The sequence below is a fragment of the Sinocyclocheilus anshuiensis genome, unplaced genomic scaffold (genome assembly GCF_001515605.1).
Source record: "Sinocyclocheilus anshuiensis isolate Anshui unplaced genomic scaffold, SAMN03320099.WGS_v1.1 scaffold1477, whole genome shotgun sequence".
Taxonomy (NCBI): domain Eukaryota; kingdom Metazoa; phylum Chordata; class Actinopteri; order Cypriniformes; family Cyprinidae; genus Sinocyclocheilus; species Sinocyclocheilus anshuiensis.
In genome coordinates, this window is record NW_015547710.1 from 453,018 (window position 1) to 465,195 (window position 12,178).

General features: G+C 33.6%; 1 protein-coding gene across 4 annotated transcripts; it reads left to right on the forward strand.

Moving 5' to 3' along the window:
- Positions 1-6,536: 6,536 nt before the first annotated feature.
- LOC107704012 (uncharacterized) lies at positions 6,537-11,812 on the forward strand. 4 transcript variants are annotated; one of them, XM_016506835.1, is made up of 8 exons: positions 6,537-6,629; positions 8,103-8,173; positions 8,508-8,819; positions 8,985-9,293; positions 9,628-9,783; positions 10,673-10,705; positions 11,282-11,333; positions 11,495-11,812. In XM_016506835.1, the coding sequence occupies exons 2-8, from the start codon at positions 8,110-8,112 to the stop codon at positions 11,511-11,513; spliced, it is 945 nt and encodes a 314-aa protein (XP_016362321.1). In that variant the 5' UTR covers positions 6,537-6,629; positions 8,103-8,109; the 3' UTR covers positions 11,514-11,812. The 4 variants fall into 4 exon arrangements, with proteins under 4 accessions (XP_016362321.1, XP_016362322.1, XP_016362324.1 ...); XM_016506836.1 differs by having other exon boundaries at positions 9,628-9,753; XM_016506838.1 differs by lacking the exon at positions 10,673-10,705.
- The last annotated feature ends 366 nt before the right edge of the window (positions 11,813-12,178 follow it).

A 12,178-nucleotide genomic window follows, 5' to 3' on the forward strand; every position in this document is an offset into this window, starting at 1 on the left:
AAAGCAACTGACTGATGATAAGTTCATCAGTCAAGAGCAGTGAGTGATTTTTTTCTGTTTTGTTGTTTTACTAACATTAAAAGAATAGTTCACCAAAACTGTTTGGTTACTCACATTCTTCAAAATATCTTCTTTTGTGTTCAGCACAAGAAAGAAATTAATATAGGTTTGGGACAAAATGTGAGTGAGTAAATAATGACAGAAATTAAATTTTTTGGGTGAACTATCCCTTTAATGACAGGTGGCAGCATATTTAGTAGCTACTGTCCCTTTAAAAGCTTCACACGTTTCTCTCTCAACTGTTTACTTTCATTTCAGATATAACCAACTGTGTTTATACTGTGTAAACCTTGTGTGTTTTTGACAGTATTAGACGCGAAATCGATCAGACGCGAAAGACAACTTAGTCCAATAATCAGGCGATTTTTGACAGGCTCTCAGTGTGAGCACACTTCTTGAGTACACGCTCAGAAAAAGCGCATGCAGAACAGCACGTGAATTAAATGTTTAACCGGTATTGCTTTAAAGCAGATGGAAATAATGTAGTTTTGTGATTGCGCATAAGTGCGAGTAACTCTACCGCTGAGCTAACACTGATGTGAATGCATGTGGCGTTGTACATTATATTGAGACGGAGGGAGGCGCCAGAACTGCAGCTGGTAGAATGTGCGCTGTAGCACGATACAACGTGTCGCACTGTACAGCCCTGCATAACCCAGAGATGAAACATAACCATGACAAATTGAACATTTAGCTGAAAGTTCTGTGAAGGAAATTTTAAATATAATCAATTAATCATAAATTCAGTTGATCACAAATAATGTGTAACACTTCTTTTCCTTGCAGGCCTAACTTTTGAGTGTGTTAGGGAACAGAAAATGTTCTAGTTTTAAATAGCATTTTAATAATGAAACATGACGTCTGTTTGAGACTACTAGTAATGATACATGATTTAAGGAATAAGCTGAGTTAATCAGTAACCAAGTAGAAGGGGTCTTTGATTTTTCACATAAAGAGAACCAATCAGATCAGAGGAAAATGATGTTACCTTTGCTATGTACCTTTCCTATAAAAACTGTTGTATCCTTGTTGTTGGGGGATTCTCTGTGATTGAGATGAGATCCTCCCGGCCGTGATTAAAGCATTATTCAAAGGCATTGTTTGGAGTCCGTCTGGTTACTGCTGGGCAGCAGGTTAGTCGAACATTAGAGATCTTAGTCCAAAGTGATAATGTTCATAGGGGGCGAGACGTCGTCCGACTCAGGGTGAGACTCTCTTAGGTGTCGGGTAGCTGTAATTCTTAACTGAATTGTCTTATGCCTTGTTCTCCAGTGCAGTCAGAGCTATCACGGTTTGTGGTCAGAAAAGTCACCTGAGGATAATTTCGGTGGCAGGAGACACAATTTAGCTTAAGTCAGGTGCGTAGGGGAATTTCTACCACAGTTCGATTCAATCTAGCTTTGATTGTATTAATGTTTAATGTATATTTTCACCTTTTAATAATTGGTGGACTCTTCAAGAGTCGCCATGGCTCATATTATAATCATATTGCCGTTAAAATTAATTAACAGAAACAGGCACCTTTATGTTTGCATTTAAACATACTGTCAAAAATAACTTAAGATTCATATGTTCTCTCTTCACTAAAGAACAAAAATCCAGCTTTGAATGGTTACTAGGGCCTATTCAAAAAAACTTTTGCAAGCTTGAATGTCACCCCACAGTAGGAAATGCTGTTCAGACGTTACCAGATGGCTTATCAAAAATATCCTTACAACAGCCTTATTTAAGAAATAGTGTCAGATTACATGACAGTTAAACAGGAAAAGCTAGTCTACACCCCCCTTTCTACAAGATTTAGTCTCTGTCTCTACAGTTATATTTTAGTTACATCCTCACGTTACTAAAATGTCCATCTTCATGGCTCAGTTTTACTTTTCATCTGACTGGAGCAATTTTTGTAAATGTATTTTTACATATACAGTATGTATTGTATATACAGAATGTGAAACAAGGGACTTATAAGACTTAAAAAATGCTCAGAAAAAGAAAATAATAATAATAATTATAATAATAATAAAAAACATCATAGTCTCCAAAAATGCAAAACAATTTAATACTGGACTTCACACAAGCTGACTTTTATTTATTTATTTTGTTGTTGTTGTTGTTTTGTTTTTTAAACAAGGGACTTACAACAATATATTTTTTGTTTGTTTTACTTTTGAATACTATGTCTTTTGCTTTATCATTTGACTGAACATATTTGTTTGTTGGAATTTATTTGAAATTATTTCTTACTGGAAAAATATGTTTGTTCTGTATTTATTACAATAATGGGAAAATTTATTGCAAGATTTCAGTATTATCATACCACACACAATGGACTAATTATAAGGCTGAGAGACAGTTTCAAAAGAACAGATTATTTGATTCGGAAATGTTGGGAATCGAGAGTCCACTCCAAAGGATAGAGCTGATTCCACTGAGAGGAAATGTAAAATACGTTAATTTATAAATGAGATTACATTATGTGTGTGTTTTTTTTTAAATGATCATACTTTTTTCCCATTTTGAGTACTTTTTCATACATTTTTGAAGACATTTTTCCTAGCCAGGTATAATATTTGTAGTTTGTGTAGTTCTGTTGTTGTTTTTCAGATTTTCCAGACAGTGAAAACAAAAAACAAGAACAAAACAATTGTTGGTTGAGAATCTAGTTAAAAACCAATGTATGCTTTATACAGCACTTACTTTAAGACTTTGCCTCTATTTACTTCCAAGAATAAAGACATTTGGCAATTATTGCAAGCACGTTATGAAAAACCAGTGGACTGTTGGAACTCAGATACTGCTGGGTTTATTTTGTTGATCTAGTCTTCTGTCAGGTAGGCGTCAAACACAAGTTGTTATGGTCAACCCAACTGCTGGACTTACAAAATACAATGAAAGAACATGGAAAATATAAACGAGAGCACAGGGATCAACACCAGAGAGGACAAACAAGAGCACTCAAAGTAGAAGGCAGGATGAAGATGGAAGTGATTAGAAGCCCAGGAGAGTAAGAGTGAAAACCAGTGAGGACATGACACTATTTAGTGAAAAGATCATTATTCTGCGGGTTTATGTGTAGAAGTTCACAAATCCCAAATGTCAGTCCTCATATGAAAATGTCATCATTTGCCTTCAGAATTCTTGCAATGAATGAATCCTTCTCAGTCCACCCCCAAATGTAACTTTGCAGCTGTGAGAGTATGACCTCATGAGAAAATGATCCAAAGAAACAAATACATACTTCAGAGAGTGTCAAAAGTGCATTAAACAGAGGCCATAAACAACTTTTTAGACTCTTCTGCTATGGAAGTGCCCTGCGAAATAAAAGCTTAAAGGGGTCATATGATGCTGCTAAAAATAACATTATTTGGTGTAATGAAATGTGTTTATGCGGTTTAAGGTAAAAAAAACCACATTATTTTCCACATACTGTACATTATTGTTTCTCCTCTATGCCCAGCCTTTCTGAAACGTGTCGATTTTTACAAAACTCATCGGTCTAAAAAGCAAGGTGTGCTCTGATTGGCCAGCTATCCAGTGCGCTGTGATTGGTTAAATTGAAATCTTATCATATGACACCTTTAATTTACTGAACATTAATTACAAGGATATTTAGCAAGAAAAATAAGCTTATTTTATTTTATAAAATTCAGCATGTCACCACATTGCTTTACACTGGTAAAAAAGATTATGTGCTAAAGTAGATTGTCATTGTGTATTGTGTACCAAATATTGAAGTCTCTGTGTTCGGGTCAGTGTGACAGTGTTCGGGACATTGCTACAGTAATTATGCAGATATGGTGTCTACATGATATCTATTGTATTATTTGCTTAGATGTTTGCTTAGAACACATACGCTTTAAAACCATGGTTTAATTCAGTGCTATTGAGTAAAATCAAAGGATTGCCAAGTAAGTAAAAAATACTCGAACTCTTACTGGCCAAGCTAAAGTAACTTATTTTCTTTGTTAAATTTACTTAAAGGGGTCATATGATGCTATTTTAAAGATAATTATTTTGTGTATTTGGTGTAACAGAATATGTTGACATGCTTTAATGTTCAAAAAAATGAAAACTTGAAATCGCATCATATGACCCCTTTAACTTGTTAAGTTCATAGTAAGTATATTTTACTTCACAATAACAGGTAAATTGCACAGAGCAGTAGCAGTGAAACTTACTTAGAATGTGCAAACTGTTATGAAGATTTTATCAAGTAAATCCTACAAGTAATTTTCTTTCAATGTAGTTATGGCTGTGTTCCTTTCAGTAGATTCCCTGTGCATCCCTGAGGACCACTTTTTAATTTTAATTGCAGAACATTATAAGCATGCCTTTATATTTGAATATATCAAGATAAAGAGATCAAGATTAAAAGTATCTTTAACAAAAGCGAAAGATAACGGAAAAAAAAAAAGATTTTAAACATTTAATGTATCGCACACCATAATGAGATTCATGTTTAAGTCTTGAACACATGGCAATGAATCCTCTACTGCAAATACTCTCAATTATTTATTCTGTGTCAAATTATTTCATAGCTTGCTCATTGTTGGTGGTGCCCTAAAACCCTGTAAAATATATCATATGGATTGTCTTTTTGCAGGGAAACAGAGCACATATAGAAGTACTTCCACCAAAAATGTTATATCTGGCATTTTTATTTTATGGATGTTATTAAAAAGCCAAAACCACCCATGTCTACATGTTTCACTTTTGCTATGAACAAAACTGGAGTTTGTGCAGCAACAGTCTAATCTGATTTGATACAGACTTATGCATTTGTATGTGGTATTGTGTTATTTTCAGCCCAAACAGACAACCTTTAGATGGGCTTTATTTACAAAAGCAAACATTCACACTGCTGGTAAACTGTGGTATCAGTGGGCACGATTCATTCTTAATGAATTTTCACTTTTATTTCTCTTAACAGTAAAACAATTCACAATTTTATAATCTCTTTATGTTTCAGTTTTATACAACATTCATATTCACAAATGTCAGCTGTTTAAGATTTAGTTTTGCTTTCAGAATGAGTCTGGCTGAAAATCGTTCAATTAAAACCTAGTACAAAGATCCTATTACGAACTTCCAGCCTGAAAGTTGACCTTTATAGTGCATTGGAGCAGTTAATTCAGTCATGAAAAAAGCTAAAGATCTTATGGCTATAAGATAATCTAAGAGAATCTATGGCTTTGTTTGTCAAACTGATGTTCAGTTCTATTGATTCTAGTATAAGCATTGTCCTAATATGTCCAGAAATGAGAAATGGTGTTATAGTTCACAATCAAATGTAATTAAGGTTAGTTAAAAAAAAAAAAAAGTTAAGGTAAGGCTGTATTACAGGCTGTTAAAAGAGGCAACAAGGTTATTAAATAAAGTGCAATACACTTACTATGTGTCACAGGATACAATCATCAGTCATTTTTAAAACTGGAAAATCTTGATCTGTGTGCTAAGGATATTTTGGGCACAATGCACTTTTAGTACACAATGTTATGAAGAAATCAGTCAAATTATATCTACTAAAATAAGTTAGGCTTTCTGAGATATGATAGAGTTTTGTAGTTTACCTCAATTGGTGAAGTAAGGAGAAAAGGACAATATAACAATATTTATATATTATATAATATAATATAACGTAATATTACCGTTTACACCCAGCTTAACAGCCATTTTGAAAGAACTTTGAATAGATGCTGCGTGGAATAGTCGTATGTGCTTTTTTTCTATCCAGTTTCTCACTTTTCCGGCCAGATGTTTTCTAAGAGTTGCAATCTTTTTGATTGTTACAATCATTCTAATTTTAACTCAAAACATATTTAGTGGAAAAGTACAGCTCTGGGTCATCCTACGCCTACATAGAGCGACACAGATGAGAAAATAAAACATTAGCACAAATATGAACAAGCAGTTAACAGTTACTTTTTTTTCAGTTGATTATTATTAATTTTATTATTATTACAGCTCATATTTTAATAATAATAATAAATGTATTTTTATATAGCGCCTTTAAAAGTTCGTTCTCAAAGCGCTTTACATCTAAAAGGATACAAAGTTTAAAAGAAAAAAAGTAAAAAACAAACAAAAAACAAAAAAAAAAACAAAAAAAAACAAAGACACACCAAAAAGCGACCTCTAGATGACAGTAAAGGGAAAACAAACAGTAGCCTATGCGATATTGCCAAGTTATTAGAGTTCATTAAAACAAATAATAATAAAAATACTAACGTAAGTCTCCTTATTTTTTTTAACACAAATGAATACACATTGACAGCCGCATGTAACTTGCCATCAACATTATACTTGTTATTCGGTTTTATTGTATATATAGCTATTTTATACATATATTTTGTGTTTTTTGGGTAAATGGCGCCAGTATTTGATTAAAAACGAATTGAAAAGGAGTAGGCTAATAAAGATTGTATGTAAACCCATAATTTATGTAGGCCTATAGGTGTGGCTAAAACAGTCATATTGAAAGTGAAAGCAGCTCAGCTTTACACAAAGCCTGTCCTTCGTGCTTCGTTCGGTTGTATTTCCCTCTCCTTGTCCATTTGAAGAGCATTTACACAGTAAGTTTTCTCTACTGTTTTGGTCTAAATCCGAGTGTGTTATATTTGAATATTCGTTGGCATGAACTCTTTGTAAGCAATGGTTTACCTTAAGTAGCCTAACACCTGATATAAACAATGAGGTCAAATACCGCTTAGAATAACTAAAACACAGCGGCAGATGTGGGCACAATAATAGAAAGTGTATCTCTCTCTCTTATGCTTATTTGTCGTGAGCGATGGCTCTTAACATATTTGGTATAGTTTCTATTAATGCGTTCATACACGGAACTGTTCACGTATATATCCTAAAACCTGTTTGTGCGCATGAGTTAAAATAACTATTCATGAGAACAGTCAACTTTAACACTAAAATACATCAAGTTGGCTTACCTCTGGCTCTGGAGGTGAACTATTGTTTATTCTTTAATACATAAATCAATCATTTTTTAATTTAGTGGTATAATACTTTCTTAAACAGTAGAATTTAAAATATTATACAAGGAAACAAAAAGTTATCAGCTAAGAAACAATAAGATTATCAAGGCAGCTTTATATACAGCTTTTGGTTTTGGGATGTTATATATGTTACAACATACAATATGTTGAATATGGCCAAAACTTATAGAATGAAGCTGCAGAACAAACTAGTTTATGGAGAATGACCAATTCTGTTAATGCAATGTTAATTTAATGTGGATATGGATGTAAATTCACAAAGAAACATTTGTACATACTTTATTCTGAAATCACTATCAGCAGTAAGAATATCTTTCTATATCTTTCAACTTTAATCAATTACTTATGCACTTATCAGTGACCATGGTTATGTGCACATCATTTTCTGATTAAGAACCATATTCAGGATTTAGAATATGGAAGGTCATCTACCATTTGTAATGTTATGGAAGGTTGTCTACCATCTGTGAGTTATTTTTAATTTTTTTTTGCAATGAAATATCAGTGTTCATATGCTTCCTGAAACCCAGTCCAAACTTTTGCAATAGGAATTTACAGAGATAGGGTTCAATCTCAACAAGTACACACACACACACACACACACACACACACAGAATATCTTTCTATATCTTTCAACTTTAATCAATTACTTATGCACTTATCAGTGACCATGGTTATGTGCACATCATTTTCTGATTAAGAACCATATTCTGGATTTAGAATATGGAAGGTCATCTACCATTTGTAATGTTATGGAAGGTTGTCTACCATCTGTGAGTTATTTTTTATTTTTTTTTGCAATGAAATATCAGTGTTCATATGCTTCCTGAAACCCAGTCCAAACTTTTGCAATAGGAATTTACAGAGATAGGGTTCAATCTCAACAAGTACACACACACACACACACACACACACACACAAATCGTTATTGTTAAGTCTATTTTTCTATTTTTTACTTTTCATTTCAGAGTAATCATGTCTTCAGTGAAGGTTTATTGTTAAGTCTATTTTTCAATTTTTTACTTTTCATTTCAGAGTAATCATGTCTTCAGTGAAGGTTATGCTTGTAGTTTCTCTCTTCACCCCTGCTGTGATGCCCAATTCAGGTACATGCTTTAATACACAGATTAATTGCATTTGCTGTTGTTGAGTGTTGGGTTTAAGAAATAGGAACACAATGTAATTTTCAGAATAATGTTTGTACCCATGTTACTAGAGATTATGACTCTTGTGCTTACAGCAGTTTATGTTCCAGGCTCAATACAATTTAAGTGCATTATACTGTTAATTATTTTTTGTGGTTAATCAACAGCATGCCACAGATAATGTCAACAGAACTTTATTTGACCATTCCTTTAATTACAAATATGTAAACTGCATGAAATTTGTTCTGCTTCCTCTTAAGTACCACAATCCACATTTTATGTTTGTTTTCAACAGGTTTGCTTAAAGTGGAATGCCTACCTGCAGTTGGAATTCTTGCTCAGACCACAGTTATCAGATGCGTTTTCAAAAACGTCAAAGATATTCACATACTTGGAGTTTATTTAACAAAAACTGGACAGAACGAGCCATTTTTTAGTCAAGTTGGTTCAGAAAGTTCAGGAGATCCACGCTTTAGTCTTGAAAACTTAGCAGTGGGTCCATCTCTGCAAATCTCTGACACAATGTTTTCTGATGAGGGCAAATATCAGTACCGTGTTGTAACGGACAGTGGTTTTGAAGAAATACAACTTAGCATCAGTGTCAGAGGTGAGATTCAATTTCTTTAGTCATATAAAACTATAAAACTAACATATAATTAACATAAAACTAACATATAAAACTATATATATATATATGACTAAAAATACACATAAGCACACTGCCTTGCAAGAGTCTTGGTACTCATCATTGTTTTGTTCTTTCTCAATAAAGCAAAGTACAAGGATCCTGTCACAAGCACATGGCCTAAAAATGTAACCGATGGAGGACCTGCCAGCCTTTATTGCAATGCTACTGATGGATACCCAGAAGGCTTCATCCATTGGTTTGACCGTTCTGGAACCAACTGGACCATAAATTCAGAGCTGACAAAAATCCCAGCGGGTGTAAAATCTGTGGCTTTGTCTAGCAAACTGACTTTCAAGTCTATCAACTTGGGCCTGGCACCATTTAGATGCATCGTCTTTAATAGCAAATATGTAAAAGATGGAGAAAACACACTGGAGATCACATCTGCTATAAGTAATTAAGTTACTTTAAGTTAATTAAGTGTAATTTAGTTATAACAAGGGAGGAGGGAAAGTTTACGATACCTACAACCTGATAGAACATCTTGATTGCATTCAAACGCTACAGTATCATTGGAGTCTATATTTTTCTTAGCAATGCAATTTACAGTAGTGCAATAAAGGACTGACACTGTAACACAATAGTCTACTAGAGATATCTCAGATTACTAAATTCTAAAACTGCCAAATGTACTGAAGATAATCTTTACTTGTAGTACGTTATATATTTTTACAACACTCAGGGAGAATCTGTGCTGGTGTAAATTGTATGTATTTTGTTTTTCCAGGTGATGTTAACAAGGATTCTTCCAGATCTAATGCAACAAACATTGTCGCTGGTGTGATGGTCATTGGATCGCTTATTGTCGGCCTGCTGTTTGCTCTGTTGTGTTTCAGAAAAAGAAATGCTCGTCATAAGGATACCTTTAACAATCATTTTAAGGGTAACAAAGGAACTACTTATATTTACTCTTAATTTATATTATATACACATTCAGTGATTATGTCTGCATGAGGGATTTCTGTGAAACACATGCTTTTAATTTGCTTACTTATTTGGTTGCCAAAGGGGAAGTGTGGCCATGCTTAAATTTAGAAAGAACAAGCCTCGGCAGAGCTTGTATCAGGGAATTCTTGTGTTACTGAAAGACTTCAAATAGCAGAGATTTACTTCCTTATCATGATTTGCTAAATGTATTTGAACATAACATGACTGTCATGAGTTTGTTAAACTGCAGTCAACTGCGTTTTGTGAAGTGGTGTTTTCACTTCTCAATAATTCTTGAGTTAGGTTTTGTGAGATGGTGTTTTCACTTCTCTAAATTTCTTTACAACTTTACTTTTAATCTCATGTTAATCTTGAGTACCTATAAAGTAAAGTTGAATCCTTCATATCTCCCAAGAGTCTTTAGTTTTATCAAATTTGTCTGCAAGTCTGCAAGCTGTGACATCGACATAAATAAAACAGGGACAAAAACTTTATGGACTTAAATTAACTATGGCTATCGAATTAACGAATGAAGCACATTGATGAGCGTGCTCTTGCTCTCACTCTGGCTGATGACTGTACGTGCTCTTCTGGGAGAAATGCCCATACAAGGAATTCTGCCCTTCATGATGTCATGCAGGGCCATACTTGAAAAAAAAAAAGAAAACTTTTTCTGAAACTTATACGAACCCTGAAGGTCATGTTTAGCATGATAATCCAACTCTTTAACAGTGTAAATATGTCTGAATGCATTAAATAGCATTAGACATCCCCTTTGAGGCTATTTAAAAATATAGATTTGACAGTAGTGATATCATATAACTTTGCACTGAATGTATGCACAGATGGTAGACGACCTTCTGCCCATCCTATTCTAAGTATGTTAAATTTGTGTGATTTTTTTTTATTCTTAAAAGTGTTTGGTTACACATTTATTCTGTAAGACTTTTTTGTTTCTGTTTCAACTAGGCCTATTAGTTGCACATTGAAATAGTTTCTCCATGGGGATCATTTGTTTCCCTTTTCCAGCCAGATGTTTAATCTGAGTTACAATCTGTGTAGATTTATCTGAAAGCATATTTTGTGGTAAAGTACAGAAACTCTGGCTCATTCTGAAACACATGGGAAACAGATACAGCTGTCTCTCTCTCTCTCTCTCTCTCTCTCTCTTTCTCTCTCTCTTACTATCACTATCACTCTCACTCTTACTCTCTTTCGGCTGCTCCTATGAGGGAATGCTGGAGTGGATTATCTGCATAGGTTATCTGCCACAGGTTTTACGCTAATTGTCCTTTCTGACACGACTCTCTTTTTCTGGGCTTGGACCTGGCACTTAAAAGTGCTGTAGCTTGTGCAACCCCTGTGACTGGAAACAAATACAGCTGTATAGACTAAGCTAATACATTTAAAAGTTCTTATCAATGAGTAATATATGAAATGTTGTTTTTAAATAGGCTATGAAACAGGAAGGGCTGATGAAGATGATGTGGAAAATGGTGACAGCAGGTAGGCACACAGTTCACATTTGTGTTTAGGCTTAGATCAAAACAATTACTTTTACAATTACAATTACTTAATATTTTTTTGCATTTTTTTATGGCCTATACGTTCAGTTATATAACTGAAATTTTCACTTTCTGTTTGTCTTTTTTGTCTTTTTTTTTTAGTCCTGAGAAGCTTCAGTAGATGAAATTGAAACTATAAGCCCTGATTTTCATACTGAGGTCAGTACAGCAGCCATTTGACTGAAACAAAAGTGAAGCCATAAGGAAAATGGCAGCTGTTGCAATAATGACAGACTAAACAATCAGTTCTCCTTATATTTACAATCAAATGTGGGTTTAGAGATCATGTACACTAATAACTGTCAAATGTATTACTACATCAATGTAAACAGAGTTTTATTAAAGAGGTTCTTGGAGGTTTGCTGAAAATTATAGGAAAGATTGTTCTTTTTTTTTTAAGTGTTTTTTGTAATTTTTTTTATGGCTCTCAAGGTTAATGTAAAATTGGTTAAATATGTCAATGCCTTTATAACAGTAACCAGCTTATACAAACAATAAAAAGCAATGTTATTACTGTTTCCTTTTTGTTCTGCTTTCTTAAACCTGGTCAGAAATCATAAATCATTATTCAAGGTTATTTTAAATGAACAAATTTAACAAAATGACAGCTGTAATTTTCAGCAATAGGAATAATATACAAATCTAAATCTAGTTTTGTAAAAACTGTTTTGTATCCATCTATGAGGTTTCTCCTCACTACAGTCACTTGGCTTTACTCACTGAGGGTTTTTTGGTAATATTTTTCAGTAAAGCATCTTAGTAACAATATTAATGCTTATTCAGTAA